General features: G+C 45.1%; 2 protein-coding genes across 4 annotated transcripts in view; one reads left to right on the top strand and one right to left on the bottom strand.

The window, feature by feature from the left end:
* On the bottom strand, positions 1–19,336 carry LOC308572960 (acyl-coenzyme A synthetase ACSM5, mitochondrial-like). Its single transcript, XM_081169550.1, has 14 exons — positions 19,199–19,336; positions 16,578–16,799; positions 13,818–14,028; positions 11,941–12,148; positions 10,485–10,628; positions 9,545–9,701; positions 7,442–7,521; positions 6,524–6,647; positions 5,939–6,019; positions 4,263–4,364; positions 3,308–3,435; positions 3,116–3,215; positions 2,256–2,375; positions 1–2,034 (listed from the first exon to the last, which is right to left on the bottom strand). The coding sequence occupies exons 2-14, from the start codon at positions 16,764–16,766 to the stop codon at positions 1,948–1,950; spliced, it is 1,731 nt and encodes a 576-aa protein (XP_081025676.1). The 5' UTR covers positions 16,767–16,799; positions 19,199–19,336; the 3' UTR covers positions 1–1,947.
* The window catches only part of LOC308572955 (acyl-coenzyme A synthetase ACSM3, mitochondrial-like), a 16,384-nt gene continuing 9,939 nt past the window's right edge, over positions 19,319–25,763 (top strand). The window contains exons 1-5 of one of the 3 annotated variants that reach the window (XM_081169544.1): positions 19,319–19,428; positions 21,485–21,756; positions 23,298–23,508; positions 24,259–24,466; positions 24,587–24,730. In XM_081169544.1, coding sequence (XP_081025670.1) covers positions 21,535–21,756; positions 23,298–23,508; positions 24,259–24,466; positions 24,587–24,730 — 785 coding nt within the window. In that variant the 5' untranslated portion in view covers positions 19,319–19,428; positions 21,485–21,534. Of the gene's footprint in view, positions 19,519–21,480; positions 21,757–23,297; positions 23,509–24,258; positions 24,467–24,586; positions 24,731–25,763 lie in introns of all 3 variants that reach the window. The other 2 variants (XM_081169542.1, XM_081169543.1) reach the window with 2 other exon arrangements.

Here is a 25,763-nt window from a genome sequence, read left to right on the forward strand (position 1 = left end):
TTGATAGCACAAAAATAAAAGTTTAGTGACATTGTTTTTGGTAATACAATCTCCTGTTTCACCTGAAAATATTTACTTGTTGGTGGCTGCAAAAATGGTCATTCATAGTAGCCCTAACTTGGGCCTTGCATCTTCAGCATTATTTTATTTTTGGAACATTAATATTTGCAACCAATCCAAAGGAGGCTGACATGCAACTGAGTGCTTACATTAACCTGGGAAGAGTTTCTGAGATGCCAACTTAAAATAGATCTGCCTGCCTGCAACATGAGATGTATGAGGGTTTGCTTTTAAAAAAAAAACTGGGAATCCATACCAGCCTCAGCCTCTCCTTTCCTTCTGAAACATTAACTTTGGACTATGTTGCAAGCCCGCTGTAACTTGTTCTCTTGCAGCACAGAAATCCAACCTGCATAAGGTGTGTAAGGGTGAGCTACACAACAGGGTTATTGCAGAATACTTTTTCTGCCAAACATGCAATGTGGGGAGAAAAGCAGTGAACAACATTTCAGGGTTGTTCTCTCTCAGCTTCAGTCCAACCTAAAACAGGGGCTTAGTACAGATGGTCAACACTGCAGGGTTTGTGTCCTAAAACATGGGTGTCTTCACACAACATTTCTTAGGGATTAATTCCATCTACTAGCACCCTCAAACTCCTATTTGAGTTTGATCCTTGAGGTGATCAACATTTGTAGCATATTTTATATTGACAACAAAAAATATTTTATATTAGCTAATATTGTATAGTAACAACAACAAATAAAAACCATAACATCTGTCAGGCCTTTGGTGTAGATAAGGAACTTGGCACAAAATAGGAGTCTGGCCTCAACTCACCCACTTTCTGCCTTAAAGTCCATATCAGGGAAGGAGAATCTGCAGTCCTCTAAGATATTTTTTGGACTCCAACTCCTGTCATCCCCTAACCACAGGGCCATGCCAGTGTGGACGGTAGCTCCCATCAGCCCTAAAACTCCATCTGGAAGACCACAGGTTCTCTATCACTGGTCTAGACTGGCTGGCAGCAATCCCGGGGTTTTAGACATGGGCCTGTTCCTAACCCATCAGTGGAGAGAAAGGGAACAGGATGTGACCTGCATGCAAAGCATATCCCCTACCACAGAACTATGGCCCTCCCTATCAAAACTCTTGATGTAATTGTACACAAGGTAACATCAACAGTGTTTTTGGCAATGTTTCATCAATGCAACTGTGCAAATCAGTTATGTAGAGAAAGGAAATCAAATGAAAACTGGATGTTTGTCTCTACTACAACAAGGCTTGGGGATCATGGCCCACAGATGTTGCTGGACTCCAACTCCCATCACCCCTGACCTGAAAGAGCGTCTCCACTCCCATCGTTTGGCCCAGAAACTGAGATCCAGCTCCAAGGGCCTTCTGGTGGTTCCCTCACTGCAAGAAGTGAAGCTACAGGGAACCAGGCAGATGCCCTTCTCAGTAGTGGCACCCACCCTGTGGAATGTCCTCCCATCAGATGTCAAGGAGATGAGGAGATATAACCTTCAGAAGACCGCTGAAGGTAGCCCTGTATTGGGAAGCCTTTTAATGTGTGATGTCTTACTATGTTTCTACAGATGTTGAAGCTGCCCTGAGTGGCTGGGGCAACCCAATCAGATGGGTGGAGTACAAATAATAAAATTGTTGTTGTTTGCTGGAACCAATGGAAGTTGATCATCACCTGAAGAGCTACAGCTTCCCCAATCTCATTAAAAAAAAAAGGAGACAGAATGGTTGAGGGTTCCTGACGCATCATGGTTCCGCTTTGGAAAGAAGGGAAACTGCAAGTCCAACATTTCAGGTGAGGGGAGAATCAGATAAGACTTTTAGAAGTAACCTTAAGGGAGAGTACATTTTTTGAGTGAACCTCTTTGCCGACAAACAGCAGTACTGCAGGAAGGTTCTTTGTTTCCAGATGTTCAGCCCAAGCTACACTCTTCCCCATTCTTGGTTCCTTAATACGTTCCTTCGGATTTTCCCTGCTGCCGTCTTGGGCAACTCCCGGACAAACTCAACCTGGATAGGCAAAAAATGAGAGTGCATCTCAGTTTTTTTGCAGCCTTGGACTAATTCATTACCACAGCAGCTCAGAGTTTGCAAAACAATTTAAAAAACAGTCAATTCCTCTTCACAATAGACACACTGAAATTAATGAGTCTAAATTAGTCATGTTCTCCAATTTCAATGAATCTACAACCCATTTTAATTTACCTGTTAGGACCTGGGAAGATACTTGCCTTTCTAGGATACTTGTAAGGAGCAGTCACCTTTTTCACGTGATCCTGGAGCTCCTTTTTTAATTTTTCTGGATCATGCGATAAAAAGGCAGAAGACAGGATGACAAAGGCTTTCACCACCTATGGGATGCCAATCATATATGCATTAACGACTCAGAAGAAAAAATAGGCACCAGTGTGACTGGGCGATTGGGATAGGATATTGCTCATTAGCCAAAATAAAATACTGCTGTGTGGAGCGCTCTGTGCTCCTGTTCAGAGATCCAGCTGACCATGCCATTTTCAAGGTACTGAATTCCATTCTACTTCCCACTCAGCATGCTCAGTCCTCAAAAGGTTTCCCCCCACTTTGGATTCACCCCTAAATGTTTTGTATGCCTGCAAACCTTGGGGGTTTCTCTGAGCCCCTTGAGTATGAATGTTGCTATTTTAGCAGCAGTCAGAGCCTCACTTAAAGAACTAGAAGCACACATAGATTAATCCTTAAATGTTGAGTTAACCATAGGGATGAGTGAGCAGAGAGAGAAGAGGATTTAGGAACTCATGGAAATTGGCAGGATCTCCAGGGGATATTTAGATCCCACTGTGATCCTGGTAATGTCAAAAACTGGGCTTTGGGGATGCAACTGTTTTTTTTTTCACTTTTCTTTTTGCAGCCAAATGAACCGAGGTGAGTTTGCCCACCAAGAACATTTTTATACCTCCCCTGCTCAGGCATGTGTCTGAAATACAGCACCATCTGTACCGCTGCGATGTGTCAAGATTTATGACATGTTCCCCAAGCAAGCGCACTGCATGTGGCTTTCTGCTGCTGAGTATCGTGTGTTGCAGAATGTGTTGGCTGCCTGAATCTCTGTTACCTCTCCTCTCACGGGATCTGGGCTGCTGACCACAGCCGATTCCACCACAGCTGGGTGCTCTATCAAGGCGCTCTCCACTTCAAATGGGCCGATACGATACCTAAGAGACAGAAGGAAGGGGAGGTCACTCCTGCGCCTTTTGTCGCTTAATAGCACAGGTCAAAGGGGGAAAGCCAACCGAACTGAACCTACCCGGCAGAATTAATCAGATCGTCTGATCTTCCGACAAACCAGAAATAGCCTTCTTCATCTTTAATCCCTCTGTCTCCAGTGACATAAAAATCACCACGCTCGGTGGCTGCGGTTTTCTCAGGGTTATCCTGACAACAACCAAACATCGTTCAATACGTTTTCACCGATGCCTGTTGGTCTGTCCCTTTTGGCATTGGTGTCCCAAGACAAAATAGCAAGGTGATTTGCTTTTGGTTTGATTACTGCCACAAAAAATGCTGACTCCAGATCTCAGTGGGCCCTTGAACGAGAGGCTCTTCCTTCCTCGGCCCTACCTGTGCGGGTCTTCCCTCTTCCTTCTCTTTGCTATCTCTTGTACTGTACTGTCCACCAGACCCTAAACCAAACCACCACCCAAAGGGAAGAGGGCAAGATGAGCAGAGGATGCTGCTCTAATTCCTTATTCTTGTCATTACAGGAGAAGGCAGGTGAAGAAGCAGCAACAGCAAGGCAGAGGAGGAGCAGAGCCAGGAGGACAAAAAGAGTTGGCAGTGGGTCCCATGCTGGGATGTGGGCCTTGCCAGCTGCCTGATAACACCCACCCCTGACAACAGCCAAGTTTGCGGAACTACATGTCTGTGAGCATCAGGAACAAAGGAAACTCCCTTACAATGGGATCAGGTTATCGATCCACCTAGCCTAGTATTGTCTCCACTGATTGGCAGATGCTCTCCAAGGTTTCAGACAGAGATCTCTTCCAGCCTTATCTAGAGACACTGGGGATTGAACCTTAGATTAGCATGCAATTAGATCCATATCCAGCCTTAATACACTGCATGTTGTACTACCACTGGACCCTGGAACATAGCAAAAATCTAGACCCGGAGCTAAATCCAACTGATGTCCTCAGCTTGTTTGCAAAGTGAAGCTGTTCTATCTATCACCACGTTGTTGACATGCTAAAAATAATACTTACTAAGTACCGTGAGAAAAGGCAAAATGGTCGTTTTGGTTTGATTCTGATAGCAATGTCCCCTTCTACCCCCGGAGGCTGAATTTTGCCTTGATCATCCACAATCTGTAGAAGCAAAAGATAAAAAAACGCTTATATTGTTTCAGCCAACCAGTGTTGATTTAAAAGTCACACACGTATCTCCACGAACAATGGTACACTTTATGGTTTGGCTCGGTTCTCAATGGCTCCCGTTAAGACAGAGATCTCTGCTTGCTCCCAGGGTTCCATTATAGGCCAGTATATCAAGAAATGGGAAATGAATTAGAATATTTAGGTTAGTGATGGTGGGAATACGTTCCCAGTGATTTCCATTAAGTTCTATGGAATACAATTTTAAAACCCATTCCCACCCCCCAAAATCAGAGTTTTGGAAGTAAGGAAAGTGACTGGAAGATACACTGGAAAATGTGGGACTTCCTTGATGCAGTGTTGCCCAACCACCTCACAACAAAGTAGAATGAACACTCAGCAAACATCATTTAACCTCCCTGCAAACTCTGTACAAACAAATCTTTGTAACTGGCTGACTGACCGAACCCAAAGGGTGCTCATCAATGGTTCCTCTTCATCCTGGAGAAGAGTGACTAGTGGGGTGCCACAGGGTTCTGTCTTGGGCCCGGTCTTATTCAACATCTTTATCAACGACTTGGATGATGGACTCAAGGGCATCCTGATCAAATTTGCAGATGACACCAAACTGGGAGGGGTGGCTAACACCCCAGAGGACAGGATCACACTTCAAAACGACCTTGACAGATTAGAGAACTGGGCCAAAACAAACAAGATGAACTTTAACAGGAAGCAATGTAAAGTATTGCACTTGGGCAAAAAAAATGAGAGGCACAAATACAAGATGGGTGACACCTGGCTTGAGAGCAGTACATGTGAAAAGGATCTAGGAGTCTTGGTTGACCACAAACTTGACATGAGCCAACAGTGTGACGCGGCAGCTAAAAAAAGCCAATGCAATTCTGGGCTGCATCAATAGGAGTATAGCATCTAGATCAAGGGAAGTAATAGTGCCACTGTATTCTGCTCTCGTCAGACCTCACCTGGAGTACTGTGTCCAGTTCTGGGCACCACAGTTCAAGAAGGACACTGACAAACTGGAATGTGTCCAGAGGAGGGCAACCAAAATGGTCAAAGGCCTGGAAATGATGCCTTATGAGGAACGGCTAAGGGAGCTGGGCATGTTTAGCCTGGAGAAGAGGAGGTTAAGGGGTGATATGATAGCCATGTTCAAATATATAAAAGGATGTCATATAGAGGAGGGAGAAAGGTTGCTTTCTGCTGCTCCAGAGAAGCGGACACGGAGCAATGGATCCAAACTACAAGAAAGAAGATTCCACCTAAACATTAGGAAGAACTTCCTGACAGTAAGAGCTGTTCGACAGTGGAATTTGCTGCCAAGGAGTGTGGTGGAGTCTCCTACTTTGGAGGTCTTTAAGCAGAAGCTTGACAACCATATGTCAGGAGTGCTCTGATGGTGTTTCCTGCTTGGCAGGGGGTTGGACCCGATGGCCCTTGTGGTCTCTTCCAACTCTATGATTCTATGAAATCAAGGGGAGTGCTCAATAAACAGGTTACCCAGTCTTCAGACAGACACCAGTCTGGTAAGTTTATATTCGTCCTTGTACCTGGACATCATACGGTGGAGACGGCACTCCCATGGAGCCCGGTTTGATTTTCATCCCTTTAACATTCGTACAGATGGCTACCTATAAGAGCAGAGAGAGAGAAAACAAAGCCAAATAACATTTGGGAGTTTCCACTAGTTTGGGAGGGTAATAAGCCCTCTCCATTGCTGCTTGAGCAGAAAATATTGCCTAGTCTCCAATCGCCCCCAAAATGTCAGGACCGTCATGAAAACCCTTAAGCCATCACGGCTTTTCACTTTGTCAGGCAGAGTCCTGAATTCCCAAATGCAAGCCTTTACTCCCCCAGCTGCTTCAAAACAAAGACAGATAGGAAATATAGATAGACAGAGTTTTTTGTCGAGGAGCAAAAGGGCTACAGAAGTGTATGTGGAAACCAGCCTCCTATACAGAGGCAATTTTTGTGTTTCATATTCAGCCCACTGGCATGCGGCCCCTGGAAGTTTTCTCAGAAAAGGCTGGGCTGAAAAGGCCTTCCCCACACCACCCTTGATTTAAAAGTTCTATCAACTGCATTGTGGTGAGTTTGCCAGATGCACAGCCATGCCAGAATGAAGATAAACATACTGTTTCTGTTTGTCCATAGCCTTCATAGATATCCACCCCTGTGTGGGTTTTCCATCGCTGCAACACCTCTGCATTGAGCGGTTCCCCTCCTGTTATACAATGCTCCAGGTTTGGGAATTTGTAGCTAGATAAAAAATGGTGACAATTAGTAAACCCACAAGTGAGGCTTGCACCCATGGGTGCCTACAATAATTTTTCAGGTCAGGGGTAGCGGGCAGACAAAGTGAAACTGAAAGCGAGGACCAGGCTAATTTTAAAGAGAGAGAGAGAGAGAATGTTGCCTGTATGTTTTGTCTCAGGTTCTATGCATTTACTCTTTTTTAAAAAAATGAAAGGTAGGAACCTAGGGGTTATGATTCATCCAGGCAGGGGCAGCAACTGCCCACCCCACCCATGCACACCCATGACTGCAACAAAATGTTGTAGCGGGAAGTGTTCCTGCTCACTCAGCCATACTCTCCCCAAAACCTCCATGACTGAAAATGGAAACACAGCACTATCTGAAAAAAAACACTATTTATCCTACAGGAAGTTAATGAACATAGAGAGCTGCCTTATACAGAGCTGCCCCACTGGTCCATCTCACTCAGTATTGTTTTCACTGACTGGCAGCAGTTCTCCAGGGTTTCAGACAGGGGTGTCTCCCAGCCCTACTTGGAGATGCTGGGGATTGGGGCCTCCTGCACGCAAAGCAGATGCTCCACTTCTGAGCTCTGACCCTTCTCCCTATACTGGACGGATGCTGCTCTCTTAGACACACATGCATTTTCACACGCATTTCCTAGATCGGGGACGGGGAATCCCATCAGTCCGAGGGCCACAAACCCTCCTGAGGGCAACAATCTGGAGGGCACCCATCAGCTCACACAGGGCATTTCCTCTTGCATTTGCTTTTCCAGTTAGTCCAGTGAAAAGTACCTGGCAAGATCCTGCTGCACCAACATACGGAATCCTGTAGGAGCTGTGCAGAAAGTGGTGATTGGGTATTGGGCAAGAGTCTAGATAGAGACAATCAAGATCATCAAACCTTTTATTGGCATCACGTACAAACACCCATAGCAAATCAATATGGAATTACCGCCTTCCCAGTGACACAAAACATTTGTCAAATGAAAGAGGCAAAGCAGTCTAACATTACATCTCTAGGTCTCCAGGGAGATCAGACATCTGCAATGTGTTTCGATGACAAAAAACCAGATAAAGATATTTAGCTGCTAACTTGGTGAGCTCCTGATTATTCCCCAGTAATAGAAAATGTAGGACCTCTAACTCTGGTTTCCATTTGGGGATGCAGAGTTGATCTATTCTAGGAACTGCTGGCGGAGATCAACATATAGTTTACATTTAAGAACCATATGTGTAAGAGTTTCCACCTGATGGTCTTCACATGGGCAAATTCTTTCTCCTTCCGCCATTCCCAAGAACCTTCCCCATAGGAGGTTTGAAGGATTTGAATTAAAACCTGGCCAGCGAAAATGCCCTTCTTTCTTGAGGATTAAGCAAAAATTCAAGATAATTGTGGTTAATTTCATGTGCCCAAGAAAGTTGAAAGAGGGGCCTGCATAGACAAGGTACAGCAACTTGGGCTGTCAGTAGAATTTTTGCAATCAATGTCCCTACCATCTACCAAGGCTATAATAAAAACTAGGTTGTGGGACATTGAATGCCAGGAACTAACAGCAGCAGCAGAGAAAACATGTTACCGAGTCAAAACGGGGACAATCAGAACCTGGGAAGAGCCTGCTAGATCAAGTCCAATGGTCCTTTAGTCCAATATTCTGCTCTCCCAGTGGCCAGCCAGGTGCCACCAGTAATTTTGGATAGCCTTGTACTCCATGAATTTGCGTACATGCTTTCCCAAGGATGATTTAACAGGCAACAGGGGCTTCCGCTAACAAACAGGGAAAGTTGGAGGGTGCACAGAGCACAGCGCCTTTTTTGTTTTGGGGTATGTGAAGACCTGAAGAGAAGATTGACTAGGGAAGGTGATATCACTGCTTATGGCCCTGCCACACAGAAATAGGCAAAGAGTTATTCTCTGTTGCCCCAGGAGGCATGACTATGTCTACTGGGTTAAATGGGAATCATAGGACATTTGCCATTAGCTTCAATCACCAATATGTGAACTTTGAATTGGGCCCCAAAGACAAATGTGCAACCAGTGCAGCTGTTTTAAAACAGGATTTATATACAGTGGTACCTTGATTTAAGACCATAACCCGTTTCGGAAGTCCGGTCTTAAAACAAAGCAGACTTAAAACAAGGCGTAATTGAAAGTAATTGAAAATGGATTGATCCGTTCTAGACAATGAAAAACAGCAATTTAACAGGAATTTTACTGTCTAATGAGACCATTGATCCATAAAATGAAGGCAATAATCAATGTACTGTACTATAAAATAAATATGATGGGGGGGGGGAATAACATGATGATAGTCATTGTTTGGATGGGGGCTTTTATCCATTTCTGCAGTCACACAATCAACAACCAACCAGTAGCTGAACTGGGTTCCGCACAGTAACAAAGACAAGTCACAAAAACGAAGTCACAAGCCACAGTCACAGGTCAGTCACATAAAACGAAGTCACAGTCAAAAAACCGAAAAAGCCACACAAACCAAAACGCAAAAAAATAGCAAAAACAAAACCTCCAAATATCACTGTGTTCCGTGGGTGCTCAGGACTCAACAGCTGGCAGACTCAACAGGAAGCCTCTGATTAGCAGCAAGGGACTCAATTAACAAACGAAACACACTCAATGGGAACCAGACGATGGAAAGCGACCCCTAAAACAGCAGCAGGGCCCGACTTATATATAAAAAATGACTCAACCCGGAGCACTCATTTCTGGGTTGCAATTGGACTTAGTCCAAAACGGACTTATAATAGACTGGAATTTAGTCAAGGTACCACTGTACAAGCTCCAAGTAGAACGACAATCATTAACCTGGTTGCTGCATTTAGGGTCAACTGAAGTTTCTGAATCATCGTCAAGGGCACTGCAATGCCCTGCACGCTTACGTTCAGTACGATGGCGGGTTCGAATTGCGGCAGGTGATGTACAAAGACACACGACCCATTGATCCATGGACCAAAAACACCACTCCAGGTCGTCTTAACCCATCCTGGGTCCGATGTATTCCAGAATATAGCCGAAGGAGACAAACCCATGCAGCGCCTATGTATGTGGGAAAGGAGCAGAAGATGGGGAACTGGTTGCTGACTCGGGGCGTCAGGATTCTGGGAAGCAGGTTACAGGATGACTCAGCAAAAGTGCTGCAAATCAGGCTGAAGGAGGCAGAAGGTGAGTTGGCTAAAGAGTGCAAAGTCCATACAGGTGGCAAACCGTAGAGCAGCGAGCCGCTGATAATGGAAAACTGCCATTAAGCATTACAAAATACTCTATTTAATAATGTTGAGAAGATACCAATGTAGATCCTTTAAAAGTAAGCCAAACTGTATTCTTCCTCCATCCCTACTGACCAGGAGAAGGGCTCAGAATATAGCTCAGCAGCCACATCCTATTCCCACCCCCCTGTCATTAGAGGATCCCCAAAGAAAGACCCAATCCAGAATGCCATGTATACCTGAAGGAGCGTCTCCACCCCCATCGTTCAGCCCGGACACTGAGGTCCAGCTCCGAGGGCCTTCTAGCGGTTCCCTCCCTACAGGAAACCAGGCAGAGGGCCTTCTCGGTAGTGGCGCCCACCCTGTGCAACACCCTCCCTTCAGATGTGAAGAAAATAAGCAGCTATCCTATCTTTAAAAGACATCTGAAGGCAGCCCTGTTTAGGGACGTTTTTAATATTTAATGCTGTACTGTTTTTAACATTTGATTGGGAGCTGCCCAGAGTGGCTGGGGAAACTCAGCCAGATGGGCGGGGTATAAATAATAAATTATTATTATTATTATGACTCATCCATTCCCTGCTTTTGCTACCATAGCACTTTGAAGCTTTACCTGGCGGCAGATATCAATCCAATGCCGTGGAAGCAGTAGGAATGTTCCACCATTTTGGGAGCTCCCGTGGTTCCGCTTGTAAAGTAAATGGCCATTGTGTCCTCGCTCTTGGTCTTTGTGCAGTCGTGGTCGGCAGGCGCTGCTCTTAAAAAGCAATCACATCGCATGGCATTGACAGGCAACACTTTCCCCTTCCGCGGCAGCCACACACACACATCAGGAGCAGAACCTAGCAGCTGGAATCCTGCACACATTTGGTAACCCATGGCAGAAATCCAGTGGGTCATTGGCCACATCCACACCATAGGCTGAAAACACTATGGTACAGTGGTGCCCCGCAAGACGAATGCCTCGCAAGACGGAAAACTCGCTAGACGATAGAGTTTTCCGTTTTGGAGGTGCTTCACAAAACGAATTTCCTATGGGCTTGCTTCGCAAGACGACAATGTCTTGCGAGTTCCTGCTGGGTTTTCCCCCTCCCCCCCTTTTCTAAGCCGCTAAGCCGCTTATCAGCTGATCCGATCAGCAGATAAGCTGCTAAAAGCCGCTAATAGTGCTAATCCGTCAATGGGCTTGCTTCGCAAGACGAAAAAACTGCTAGATGAAGAGAATCACAGAACGGATTCTTTTCGTCTTGCGAGGCACCACTGTACTACTTTAAATTATTATTATTATTATTATTATTATTATTATTATTATTATTATTATTATTATAAAATTTATGTACCACCTTTATCTTCCAAGGGTCTCAAGGTGGTGTACATGGTTCTCCTCCTCTCCATTTCATCCTCACAACAACCTGTGAGGTAGGTTATGCTAAGAGACGGTAGTGTTAAGTTGTGGGTGAACATATCAGACGACACAGCGATTCTTCAAACAGCTCTTGTTTATTCACAGGCCAGGACAGAACTGAACTGAAGGGTTCAGTCAGCCTGCTTATATAGAGCTCCAGTACAACGTAACTGTAACAATTTTCTAAAACTATCCAATCACTGAACGTCACTTTCGATCCCTTATTTGCATAACTATCTACAGTATCCCCCTGCTGGCCCAGGGTGAGAACTTCAGTACATAACAGGTAGCTAGCTCAAGGTCACCCTCTGAGCTTCATGGCTGAATGGGGATTCGAACCCTGCTCTCCCAGTGGCTGAATGCCTCCCCTCTCACCAACTCGGCAGGAGGAGAGCTCTGCTGCCAGCTCCTCTCTGCCTCTAGAGCCCAGGGAGACTGGTGGCAGAAAAGGCACGCCGCCCCTTGGGGGATGCTGCCTGATGCAGCTGCCTCACCCAGTCTGATGGGCGGTCCAGCTCTGCTATTAAGTATAAATTAAAAGTGAAAACGGATCCCATGTTGCAGCTTGGGAAGTCAGACCTGGGTATTAATCTGGACCAGCTGAAGACCACTGATCTAAATAATATCTCTACTGCTATCGATTCATGTCTGTTGCAATGCTTACTGGACGAGATCCCTGAAGTTCAGCCAGCCATCTCTGCTGCTGTTGGACACAAGAAGCTTGGTTTTCAGAGACTTGCATTCAGACAGGACTGAGTCCACTGCAGGGGCCAACGTGTCGCTGACCACGATGCATTTGGCTTTGGAAGCCTGGAGCCTGTAGGAGATGTCTTTGGCAGTTAACTGGGGCGTCCCTGGGATGAAAACAATGCCTAGAAAAGAAGCAGAGAATGTCGTGAGCAGGAAACCCACAAAGTCTCCATGCTTGGGAAGGCTGCACACACAGTGGTGTCTCATTCTAAGGTGGTGTAGTGGTTAGAGCAGCTATGGAGAACTTTGGGTCCTTCAGATGTTCTGTCAGCCCCAAGTAATATGGTCAATGTCCAGGACTGGTGGGAGTTGTTGTTTTATTCATTTATATTTTATTAAATTTCAAAAATTCAATATACACTCCAATACATAATGAATTTTTCTTTTGTTTTATTGGCTTCCCACCCTGTTTTCCATGGTGTTTTTTTTATTATTATTTCTCCCCTATGCTGCACCTTATCTCCTCTCTCTTATATCATAACAACAATACAATAATCTTTAATTCCTTCTGTTCCACATAGTTCAAATCCTGATCATGAATTTATCATACTATAATATTTATTTCAATAATCCAAAAGAGGCTTCCACTCTTCCACAAATCAATCATCATTGGGTTCTCTTATTTTAGCTGTTAGGGGCTGATGGGAGTTGTAGTTCAGCAATGCCTGAGGGCCCAAAGGTTCCCCATTCCTGGGCTAGACTGTTGGACTACCTCTGGGGAGACTGAGGTAAAAATTCCCAGTAAGCTGTCAAACTCATTGGGCCAGTCACTATCTCTGAGCCTAACCTTCCTCATGTGTGAAGAAAATGGCGGGGGAACAATTTTTTTGAGTCCCAGCATTCCTAGGAGGAAGAGGGGCAACTTAGACCCTGCAAAGCAGGTATAGGGGACCATTTTCAGCCAAAGAGTCACATTCCTGTCTGGACAGCTTTCTGAGGGACACCTGACATTGGTGGGTGTGGCCAAGGGCTTAAGTGGGAAGAGCAAAACCTGCAAACTCCACACCTTCTCACACCCTTCTAGATCCTCTTTCCAGACAAGCAAGAGGCATCATGGGAGTTCAAGGACACATCCGGGGGTGTGGCTAGGGAGAATTCCTAGGGCCAGATAGAGAGGCTTAGAGGGCCATGTTTGCCTCCCAAGCCTGAGGTTCCTCACCCCTGCAGTGAATAAATAAATAAAATACTTATCCGTTCTAAAAAATGCAGACATCTGAAGCTAGCCTGGATATGAAAGAAGTGAGGACATGGGTTTCATCACTTCTGCAGCTCCTTCTCCCTCCCACACAGTAATTTATTTTAAAACTGAAATCTTGATTTCGGTAATGCTTTTCACCAGGCATCCCCAAACTCGGCCCTCCAGCTGTTTTGGGACTACAATTCCCATCATCCCTGTCCACTGGTCCTATTAGCTAGGGATGATGGGAGTTGTAGTTCCAAAACAGCTAGAGGGCTGAGTTTGGGGATGCCTGCTTTTGACAATGTTCCCCATGGTATTTTTTCAAGGAAGCTGGTAAAATGTGGGATTGAACGAATGTAAATTGTTAGGTGGATCTGTAGCTTGTTGTCTGACCAAACCCAAAGAGTACTCATTAATGTCATGGATTCTTTAGCTGAGATCCCTGCAACGCATGCCCTTTCCTCCCAATTTTTCCGCAAATTGTGTTGCTGTTTTTTTGTCAAGCTGTTAGTGGAGAATATTTGTCTACTGCTAAATCTTCTCACTGGGGAAGACAGCACTTTTTCTGGGGAGGGGGGCCCTCTCTTTTCTTTCCCTGAATCTTGACTGACCTGTCCGGATACAAGCCACATTCATCAGCCACCATTCGGGAAGCTTTGGAAGAACCACCATGACCCTGTCGCCCATCTGCAAGCCGCAGGGATCGGCCAGCATGTTGGCAGCTTTCCGGGATAAGACTCCCAGCTCCTCAAAGCTCCACTTCACCTCTTTGCTCTGGTCGTCCACCCACCAGAAGGCTGGGTTCGGAGGCCTCTTTCCATCCTAGCAGAGAAGACATTATTAACAACCTAATCCACAGAGCCATTTTATATGTATGAATCATATAGCAGTGTGTGGTCAGTTGTGGCCGATGGAGGACCTTGGGTGAGAGATAGGGAAATATCGGGTCTCTAGGACTTGGAGGAGAAAGGAAATATCCCAGGTCAGAGCTGGGAGGAGCAGGAGCTACTGTTCTCTGTGAGTGGTAAGGGTCGATAATTACTTTTAAGAGAGGGCTCCATATTTTACTTATTTGATTTGTATTTTCTGTAGTTGTAATCTTACTGTATTATGGGGAATTCTTCATTTAAAATATTTTTTTTAAATAGGCAAAGAAAAAGGAAAGCAGTGGGGGGTATCTGTATGCATGTGATACCTAGTGCCAGGATCTTGCTTCTGTGCTGCTGTTTCCAAAGTATTTTTTACTAATTTTCAAGGATGTACAACAAAATATAACTACAGTAGACAGCTAAAGACAAGCAATGAACATCAGCAGGCATCAACACCCCTGGCAATCACACCAGCAGTCAGGTAAGTATTAATTATTATTATTATTATTATTATTATTATTATTATTATTATTATTATTATTATTATCATCATCATCATCATCATCATTATTATTATCATCATCATTATTACAGTAAATCATTTATTACTCTCCCTTGGCCGTAAGGTCCTAGGATGGGTTATAACATTAAAAGCAACATTTAAAAGAACTTCATGTCAGGTAGCTAAAAAACACAACCATTGTTCTCTATTCCTGTCAGCGCTATTACTTTGCGGGTTATTTCCTCAGCTGCAGCCTACCTCCATATATTTTTATGTCGCAGGCCTACATCATAGGAATGCAAGATGCCTTAGAAAGAGCCAGTCCATTGGTACATCTATTCTGGTTTTCTCTACACTGATCAGCAGGAGCTGTCCGGGTTTTCAGGCAGGGGACCCTCCTAGCCCTAACTGGAGATGCCGGGAATCGGACGCAGGACTTTCTGTGTGCAGAGGTACTATCGCTGAGCTAGAGCCCTTCCCTTAAGTGGCCTTCCCCCTCCTATGTGTGAGAGAAGGAACACAGGAAGCCGCCTCAGGCAGAGTCAGACCACTGGTCCATCTGTCTCAATACTGTGCCGCAGCGACTGTCAGAAGCTCTCCAGGGATTCAGATGGAGGTCTCTCTGAACCTGAGGCCTTCTGCATATAACGCTTAATCACTGAGCTACAGCTGAAGTCAGCAGAGGGAACAAACGGCGATTAAGGCAAGGGGCTTCAACCAGTGTTGAAGCCATGATTCTTCAACATCAGCTTTGTTGGACTGGTCATGTTGCGCGGATGCTTGATGATCGTCTTCCAAAGCAACTACTCTATTCCGAACTTAAAAATGGAAAGCGTAATGCTGGTGGTCAACGAAATAGGTTTAAAGACTCTCTCAAGGCAAATCTAAAAAAAATGTAGTATAAACACTGACAACTGGGAAACACTGGCCTACAAGCGCTCCAGTTGGAGAACAGCCTTTACCAAAGGTGTCATGGGCTTTGAAGACACTCAAACTTAGGACACAAGGGAGAAATGTGCTAGGAGGAAGGCACATTTGGCAAATCCACACCTTGATCAACTCCTGCCCGGAAACCAATGTCCCCACTGTGGAAGGATGTGTGGATCCAGAATTGTCCTCCACAGTCACTTATGGAGTCATTGTTAAAACAGTGTTTATGGAAGACAATCTTACTCGGCTACGAGTGATCGCCAAAGAAGAAGAAGAAGAAGCAGGCATTTTGGAGGAGGATGCTCCTGACACAAGAATCAGGCGGTCTGGGAGGGTTGAATCCAAGACTACCCTGCATCTTTCAGTTTGGGGAACACATCGCTGAACGAAGCCACCGGCCTCCATGCTTTGCTTTCAACCATGTTGCAAAAAATTATTTTGTATATTATTGATGTTTCAAATGCCTCCTGTGAAATATGTTGCTATGTGGAATACTTAGTAACTTTTCCTCTTTAAATGAGAATATGGTAAGACTTTGAAGGCATCCTGATATTTATGAATAAAAGAAACGCTTTAAAAAAATATTACTACCCTCAAACACCAGCAATGCTAATCAAAATATTTCCCTCCAGGGAATGTAAATGAAACAACCCATATATATATATATATTCTTTTTAAAAAAATCATTCAGTTGCATTGTTTTTCTTTATTCTTGTGCATTATTGAAGCATTTGTTCTTGATGCAAGTCTTAATCGGTTTTTAGTAGTCTATTGCTATTTTAAAATTTCAAAAAACCCAAGTTATTGTTGTTCATTCTTATTGATAATTTGTTTTATCTGTTTTATACACCTCTTTGGGGGTTGTTGTGGTGCTGGTGGTGGTAGTTGTTACAATCAAGAGGTGTATAAACTTTGTGAAGTATATAAAAGTTACTATTGTTTAATTTTAATTTTTATTTAAAAAAATAAAGTCTCAGGTTCCTCTGTGCTCCAGGGAGACCAAGTGCAGCACCACAGTACTATTAACATCCGGTTTTCCTACCTGTTCCCCCAAACAACCAACCCCCTACCTTTTCCTCTTGGGTCCACCTGTCCAGAACATCCCTGGCAAAATTAAAGTACTCAGGCACATCCACTTCACCATGGTTTATAGCTTCGTAATGGGAGATGATCGGAGAGGCCAGGTGTCTCTTGGCTTGGCGAAAGAGAGTGCAAGGAGGCGGCCGCAGGCTCCAGAAGCATCGAAGCAAGCTCTTCATGGCAGCTTGAGGGCATCAACCAGCTTGATCTCTCTGCAGTGACATGTTTTGAAAGCATAAAAACCCTGAAGACTCTGGAAGCCTCAATGCAGTCAATATAGCAGCAGAGCCACAACTTTATGGATCCCAAACACAGGAAACCGACCTATATTGAGTCCATCTAGCTCAGTGTTGTCTACACAGACTGCCAGCAGCTCTCAAGGGATGTTCTCAGCCCTATGTGGAGATGTCAAGGATTGAACGAGGGGCGTTCAGCACGAAAAGCAGATGCTCTACTCCTGAGCTGCCGTCCTTCCCAAATCGATTAGCTCATCTCCCAAACTCCACCCTGCAAAATGGATGAGTGATGTTTGTGCAGGACGCCCTGTTTTCACATGCTGTAGATGTCTCATATATGTACAAAGAAGAGAGGAGGGGCTGACTCCCGATTTTCTGAGGGTCCTTGGCTAACAAAGTAAAGGTAAAGGGACCCCTGACCATTAGATCCAGTCGTGACCGACTCTGGGGTTGCGTGCTCATCTCGCTCTATAGGCCGAGGGAGCTGGCGTTTGTCCGCAGACAGCTTCCGGGCCATGTGGCCAGCATGACTAAGCCACTTCTGACGAATCAGAGCAGCACACGGAAACGCCGTTTACCTTCTTGCTGGAGCGGCACCTATTTATCTACTTGCACTTTGATGTGCTTTCAAACTGCTAGGTTGGCAGGAGCAGGGACCGAGCAACGGGAGCTCACCCCGTCACAGAGCCAACCTTCTGATCAGCAAGTCCTAGGCTCTGCGGTTTAACCCACAGCACCACCCGCGTCCCATGGCTAACAAAGTATACAAGGCTAAATAGACAGCTAAATAAATGGCTAAATAAACAGAAGGAAATGAGAGAGTCAAAGAGAGTTTCACAATATCGCCCTGCATCACGTGGGAAACGCTTTTATGTAAGCAAAGTAAGGTACACGATATTGAGCAGGGGCAGGGGATGGAGCAAAGCCAAGCCGTCCAAATTACCTGACTGAAATCTCTCGAACAATCGTGGTGCAATCACATTGGAGCAAAGCAGACCCCACCCTCTCCAGCAAGACCCCCCTGCCCAAAGAATCACAGAATTGTAGAAATGGAAGGGAATGCCAATGGTCATCTTGTTCAGTCCCCTGCAATGAAGAAAGCCCAGCTAACAAATCCCCGACAGATGGTCATCCCATCTAATACCTCCAATGATCGAGAGTTCACCTTTTAAAGATGCTTGCAATGGTGTCCACTGGTCATCCTAATCCGAGTAGACCCATTGAAATCAATAGGCATGGCTAGTTCAATGGGACCGCTTTCGATAAAACTTAGCTGGAAGCAACCCTTTGCAGCTCAGCTTCCATCATGACACAGAGCAGGGATTTCCAGGCAACCGGTTCATTGCACCTAGGGGACACTGTGTCAAAACGAGTGCATTGCAGGGGGTTGGACTAGATGGCCCTCAGGGTCCCTTCCAACTCTACAGTTCCATGATTGTAAGGATTCTCTTGCACTTTCCAAGAGCACTTCCCCATCACTTCCCTTCCTGCAAAAATTTGGAAGAGCCTTCTGCCCAGGCATAGGCAAACTCAGCCCTTCAGATGTTTTGGGACTACAACTCCCATCATCCCTAGCTAACAGGACCAGTGGTCAGGGATGATGGGAGTTGTAGTCCCAAAACATCTGGAGGGCCCAGTTTTCCTGTGCCTGCTCCTGCCTGACAGAAACCCTGGAGAGCTGCTGCCAGTCGGTGTAGACAACACTGGGCTAGATGGACCATTGGTCTGCTTTGCAATAAAACAGCTTTGATGTTCTACAGTCCTCTGTGGATCTGCGTGCTCTGTGTGGACACAGACAAGCTTTCCTCCTTTTCCCATCCCACTAGACCCCCATGGACGCGGGTGGCACTGTGGGTTAAACCACAGAGCCTAGGACTTGCCGATCAGAAGGTCGGCGGTTCGAATCCCTGCAACAGGGTGAGCTCCCGTTGCTCGGTCCCAGCTCCTGTCAACCTAACAATTCGAAAGCACATCAAAGTGCAAGTAGATAAATAGGTACCGCTCCAGTGGGAAGGTACCGTAAACGGCGTTTCCGTGCACTGCTCTGGTTCGCCAGAAGCGGCTTAGTCATGCTGGCCACATGACCCAGAAGTTGTACGCAGGCTCCCTCGGCCAGTAAAGCAAGATGAGCACCGCAACCCCAGAGTCGGCCACGACTGGACCTAATGGTCAGGGGTCCCTTTACCTTTACCTAGACCCCCGTGAACATCCAAGGTTGCTGAATTTTGGAAGATTTGGCACAGACGTCTGCGAGAACAGGATGCTGGATGGGCCACTGGCCTGATCCTGCATCTTCTTATGCCCTATGATTGCGCAAGCTGTATTGGCAGGCATGCGACTGAATCCCACCGCGAAGCAGTCCAGAGTTCACTGACCTTGGCTTTTTCCTCGGGGGACTCCGCGTAGAGCCAGGGAGGCGGCCAAAGAAACTCCACCGAACTAGTCCGTCCTCCCCTGCAACAAGTGCCTGGGCGGGCCAGCCTCTTCCCCCAAGGCAGGCAGGGACGGCCCCTTCCTCTTGGCGCGGGGCGAGTGGCGCCGTCGAGGGATCGAGCTCAGCCAAGTTGCCTCCGCCAAGTCCGTCCAACAAACTGTAGGCAACGGCGTAAGTGTCTCCCCTCCCTGCTCCTCCTCCTCTCGCCCTGGGCGGTGCTGCTGCTGCTGCTCGCTGAACTTCGCGGAGGCCGAGATCGGGGTAATCGAACAGCTTCCGACGTGGCGGGGCTGCTTGCTCGCTTTCGCTTTCTTTGTCCCAACTTTCTCTCGTCCAAGCGCTTCGGCGGCGGCCCCAGAGCGCGCAGCCTTTCGCTTGCTCGCTGCTGCCACACTTCGGGCAGATTGCTCGTTGAAAGAAAGGCAAACACAGTTGATGTAGAATAGATTCTTTTTAAGGCGTTTCTTAACCGACCTTCACTATGAGGTCCCAGGGCAGGTCACAACAACAACCATTATTAGTAGTAATTAAATAATAATTAATAATTAGTTTATTAATTATTATTAATTAAATAATAATTAATTAGTAATTGGGCTATGTGATCCTCGTAGTCCCTTCCAACTCTACAATTCTGTGATTCTGTGAATATTCCATGTTAAAACAAACCCAAATAAAACCATTGCAGTTATACAGGTGTTTCTAAATGGGACAGAATGGCATTTTGTTTGAACCTAATTTCTTTTGTAAAGTCCCTTAAGGCTGGACAAACTGGTTTCCCCAGAATTAATCCTAGCATTAACCTGGAACAATATTCATTTCTTTGCAGTTGGCATCCTCCCTGCTTAAAGCCCACTTCTAGATTTTGTAATCTTTAAAAAGCATAGTTCTGAGAGAAGACATCCTAAGGAACATTGGGGTCTGGCCCAGCTATGTTGTTGTTGTTGCGGTGGTGGTTGTGGTTGTGGTTGTCCCACTCTTCTGCCAAACCAAGGCTCCCACAGCGGCTTAAAAGATCAGTGAAAAAAGACAGTCCCTTCCCTCAGGCTCACAACACAAAAGGAAAAAGGGACTGGGAGGGAGAAGGGAGAAAGAACAAGCTCAGGCACGAATTCTTAGTAACAAACTCTTGCAGGTAACAGCAGGAATAGAGAGAAGCCGAAAAGTTGCTAGTTTTTCAGCAGATGTCATGGAGAGACCTTGCCATTTCATCCCTCTCCCTCTCAGCCTGATGAAATAGCTGCTATAGATGAAAGTTCAAGGAGGGAGATCTCTAGATAAAGTAGCTGTTTCTGGAGGGTTTTACTCATGAGTAGACCAGCTGGCTGGGGGTGTTTGGGCCTGCTGCTCGACATGAGAGAGATAGTGGAGAAAATCCAGTACCCTGTTCAGTTTTTACCCTTGTGGAAAAGTGTAGCTAATTTTAAAAGTTTTTGAGCAGCCTGCTAACTGTTGTGTTCCTTCTGCAAGCACAGTTGCATTTGACCTGGATTAACCCTGGCCATGTGAGGACAAGGCAAGGAGAAGAAGAACTTTGAGTGGGTTATTTATAAGTGACTGTTTAAAGTAGTTTAACTATCAATCACTCTTTGCGAGATGTTTTGGACTTCAGCTCCCATCAGCCTCAGTCAGCATAGTCAATAGTCAGGTGAAGAGGTGCAGATTCTACCTCAGTGATTTTGTTTACATGCCACGGATGTTTTAACACGTGGAATGTTTATTGCGTTTTCCAGATTTGCTTTCTAACCGGGTTTTTTGTTGTTGATGTTCTTAGGGGATGATTTTATTTATTTTTTTGCTAATTGTGTGGCTTCAAATGCAGATCTTTTATCATATTTTCGTATCTGATTTCCATTTGTAATGTTCTGTTTTGATAATCTTGTCATGTTTTAAGAGATTCCCCTGCCCCAAATAAAGAGCAGTATACATACAAACAAACAAGCAAACAAAATGTGAAATATCATCCATTGATTGCTTCTGACATCTCATAAAGACATGCTTTCTCTCCAGAATTTTCTTGGCCTATAATACTGCACCCTGTTATTACCTAATTCCTGTTTTTATTATACGGTTTTATTGTGTTTAGGTTTCATTTATTTGTATATACTTAGAGATAGGCGGTTTAGAAATGATTTTGCATAAAATAATAAAGAAAAAGAACGTTGAAATTCTCAGCAAGCTGAAGAAATCTTCTCTGTTGTACAATGGTTTCCCTATGTATTTCAGGTAGGCAGCTCATGAAAAATGCACTGAATGTAATACACTGTGGAAGACCTCACTATGGCTTGTGTCTCCTCAATGATATTATTGAAGGCCTCGGCCTTTCGAGCTCTCTGGCCTCTTCGCCTGTCTTCTTCCAGAAGTTTCAGCAAATGGCAGCTGGCCCTGGCTGCTCAGAACTTTTCAGGCTACGAATCCATACAAGCACAATATAAGCCAGAGGTGCCAGAATACTTCAATTTTGCAAAAGATGTGGTGGATAGCTGGGCTGAGGCGGAAAAGGTAACATTTTCTGTCACTTTTCATGTCAAGTCTTTCAAATGTGGCACATCAACACAGCAGTCTGGTTCGCACATAACTCTAAGCCATGGTTTACATACCTTAGCAGTTTGGCCATGGTTTGTTAAACACAAATTAACCATTCCTTGTTAGCCATGGTTTGTTGTTGGTTCATAAACCTTGTTTACTGTGGCTTGGTGTTACACAGAAACCTAGCCAGTGTGTGGTGGGTGTTTTAAATTCCATCCTATACATAGCTGTCAACTTTTCCCTTTTCTTGCGAGGAATCCTATTCAGAATAAGGGAATTTCCCTTTAAAAAAGGGAAACGTTGACAGCTATGATCCTATACAGTGGTACTTCAGGTTACATACGCTTCAGGTTACAGACTCCGCTAACCCAGAAATAGTGCTTCAGGTTAAGAACTTTGCTTCAGAATAAGAACAGAAATCGGGCTCTGGCGGCGCTGCGGCAGCAGGAGGCACCATTAGCTAAAGTGGTGCTTCAGGTTAAGAACAGTTTCAGGTTAAGAACAGACCTCCGGAATGAATTAAGTACTTAACCCGAGGTACCACTGTATTTCAATAGATCCTTTGCTCCAGTGTTGTTTGACTTCAACTGCCAGCATGCCCAATGTTCAGGGATGATGGGAATTTTAGTCCAACATCATCTGGAGGGCCACAAGCTAGCCGCTTACATTTTAGTACCCAAAACTGCACCATACGCCCTCAAAGAGGTATCAGCAGGCCTGAGGGATACAAAGTTTGTAGAAGTACAAAATATTTTGGGGGGGGACTCCTAAGGGGGGGGACATAACAGACCAATAAGGACTGAGTATGCTCTGTGGGTTCAGAATGCAGGTTGAGCGAACCTAGAAAACTAGTGGGGAGGGCAATGGAATGGAGTATACTGGAAAAGGGTATAGCTGGCTGGCACCTGTTAACAGGAGCATTACAATATTCTGGTGCTGGTCCCACTAGTAGAGACATCAACAAAGAGAAAGCAAAGCAGGAAATGTCAAATTAACCAATTAATGACTTTAACTAGGGACAGGGCAGAAATTCAGCTCAATTCACATTCAAATACATCCTAAACTTTTCAAAACAACATATGGGACGAAACACTTTGAAATTCAAACTTTTGTGAGTTTTTCAGTGCCATTCTCTATCCCAAGTAATGTTTAGAAAAATTGAAATACTAGGGTAAAGTGTGAATATGAATGCTTATATTAGTGGGCACAACAAACAAAAATGTATTGTATAAGGGAAGATTGCTTTATAAAATTGTGCGTATTGGGCAAAAATCCATCCAAAATGTGGATAGTGAGAGAAATTTTGCTGAGGAATTTTCACGATAACTGATTTTTTTTTAAAGTAAAAACTAAATTGCAAACTGATGTTAGATAACTAAATCTAAAACTGAAACATGAGAAACCAAAATTGACAGGCCTCTAGCTATAACCAGTACTTCATACTTGGCCATAAGAAGCGTTCTGCCAACTGAGTGTGGTTGCTTACAGCCAAGCTGACTCTGTCATTCCAACAGGAAGGAAATCGACCGACAAGCCCAGCTCTCTGGTGGGTCAATGACCAAGGAGACCAAGAGAAGTGGAGCTTTGTGGAGCTGTCCCACGTTTCCAAAAAAGCGGCTAGAGTGCTCTCAGAGCAGTGTGGCCTGCAGAGGGGAGACAGAGTCATTGTGATCTTGCCACGGATTCCTGAATGGTGGCTCTTGAATGTGGCTTGCATGCGAACAGGTTAGCAGCATGCGGAGAAGTGCTGGTTGGTGGAGGAAGCAGGATGCGCCCTCTCCATGTGGGATCAGGCTCAGTCCCTTCCCATTTTTCTGGTTCAGGGGCTGACCTCTGCCTAAACACTTGAGCCATCCTTTCATGGATAATGTTCTTGATTTATACAGATGTTTTCCCCACCCTCTGCTTCTCTTCTAGCCCCCACCTGCACTATACATTTAAAGCAGTATCAGACCACTTTAATCGGTCATGGCTTCCCCCCAAAGAATACTGGGAACTGTCATTTGTCAAGGGTGCTGAGAATTGTTAGCAGGCCCCTACTGTTAGAATTCCTGCTCCATGATCGTAGTCATGGGATTTTTGTCTATCACATGACGTGGTATGTTTTGACTCCACAGGAGACAGGATGTTTGTGTTACTGTGTTCCGTGAACTGGGACCATTGTGCTTTGTTCATTCTCTTTGCTGTCTGATGCTAGAGAGAGGGGGAGCCATGTTGCAGTGCTCTGTGTGTGTTTATATGTAAATAAAGTAGATTAGCCAAAATGCTGAGTTGCTGAGGTCTGTCACGCAAGATGCGCAAACTCTGCGGATCCCTAAGTGTGCCGATGTCTGTTAACATTGGTTGCTGTGATGTTCAGGCTGAAGAAAGCTTTTGAAGCTTCCGAACGATTGACCAGGAGGGAGAGAACATGCCAGTCTTAAGCTGGAAACATGTGACATCATTTTTAATCTTCATCATTTGGTCCCTCATTAGGAACCGTTCTTATTCCTGGGACAACACAGCTGACGGCAAAAGACATTCTCCACCGAGTCCAGACTTCAAAGGCCAGATGTATCATTACTGACGAGGTTCTGGCCCCAGCAGTAGATACCATAGCTTCCAAATGCCCATCTCTAGAATTCAAGCTCATTGTGTCAAGGAACCACAGGGAGGACTGGCTAAACTTCAGCGACTTATTGAAGTAAGTATACAGACTTGTCTCTATACATAATCTCTCTGCAGGACAAATTTGGCAAGCGTCGTGTGCTTGAAGGCTGTAGTTCTTTTGATCACATGGACTTCATTTTATTCTATGTCTTAGACTTGCAGCTGCCGAACATGACTGTGCAGTCACAAAGAGCTGTGACCCAATGGCTATCTATTTCACCAGCGGGACAACAGGGACTCCCAAAATGACTGAACATTCTCACGCAAGTCATGGCATTGGCCTTGGTATAAATGGAAGGTATGAAAGGGTTTGTGTGTGCGTACTTTTTGCAGTTTCTTGCCAACTGATCCACACTTGGTTTCATGAGAGCACCCAGATAAGGAATTATTCTGGTCATTTGCTGATCGCCGAAGAATTGATGCTTTTGAATTATGGTGCTGGAGACTCTTGAGAGTCCCATGGACTACAAGAAGATCAAACCTATCCATTCTTAAGGAAATCAGCCCTGAGTGCTCATTGGAAGGACAGATCTAGAAGCTGAGGCTCCAATACTTTGGCCACCTCATGAGAAGAGAAGACTCCCTGGAAAAGACCCTGATGTTGGGAAAGATGGAGGGCACAAGGAGAAGGGGACGACAGAGGACGAGATGGTTGGACAGTGTTCTCGAAGTTACCAGCATGAGTTTGACCAAACTGCGGGAGGCAGTGGAAGACAGGAGTGTCTGGCGTGCTCTGGTCCAGGGGGTCACAAAGAGTTGGACATGACTAAACGACTAAACAACAACAAAACTTTCTGCAGTTTCTTGCCAACTGATCCACACTCGGTTTCATGAGAGCACCCAGATAAGGAATTATTCTGGTCATTTTTGCAGGAGGATACAAGCACATACCTTTTGTAAACCACTTTGAGGTGTTTGTAAAAAATAATATAAAGGAGTATGTATATGTTATGATAGGCATAGGCAAACTCGGCTCTCCAGATATTTTGGGACTACAGTTCCCATCATCACTGACCACTGGTCCTGTTAGCTAGGAATGATGGGAGTTGTAGTCCCGAAACATCTGGAGGGCCAAGTTTGCCTATGCCTGTGTTATGACATACATACATACATACATACTGGCCTTCAGGTTTGTGCCTTCAAAATGGACTTGAGGGTTCTGATGGCCTACCACAACAAAACCACTTTAAACCTGGACTTTGGTAAGTGACAGGAAACACACTGAAAGTGTGGCATAAATGAATGATTAATGGGAAGATACAGAAACACCCCACAAGCAAATCAGCATGAATGCTTACGGTCATGTAACCACCCCGTAATCAAATCAGAAC

Source organism: Podarcis bocagei (genome assembly GCF_964188305.1).
Source record: "Podarcis bocagei genome assembly, chromosome: 14".
Lineage (NCBI taxonomy): Eukaryota > Metazoa > Chordata > Lepidosauria > Squamata > Lacertidae > Podarcis > Podarcis bocagei.

Coding starts and splice junctions, on each gene's coding strand:
- LOC308572960 (XM_081169550.1), bottom strand. CDS start 16,766: ATGAAGAGCTTGCTTCGATGCTTCTGGAGCCTGCGGCCGCCTCCTTGC. Junction 12,149..13,817: donor TGTGGCTTGTATCCGGACAG/GTCAGTCAAGAT, acceptor CTTCTTTTCTAG/GCATTGTTTTCATCCCAGGG. Junction 2,035..2,255: donor CTTACAAGTATCCTAGAAAG/GCAAGTATCTTC, acceptor TTGCCTATCCAG/GTTGAGTTTGTCCGGGAGTT.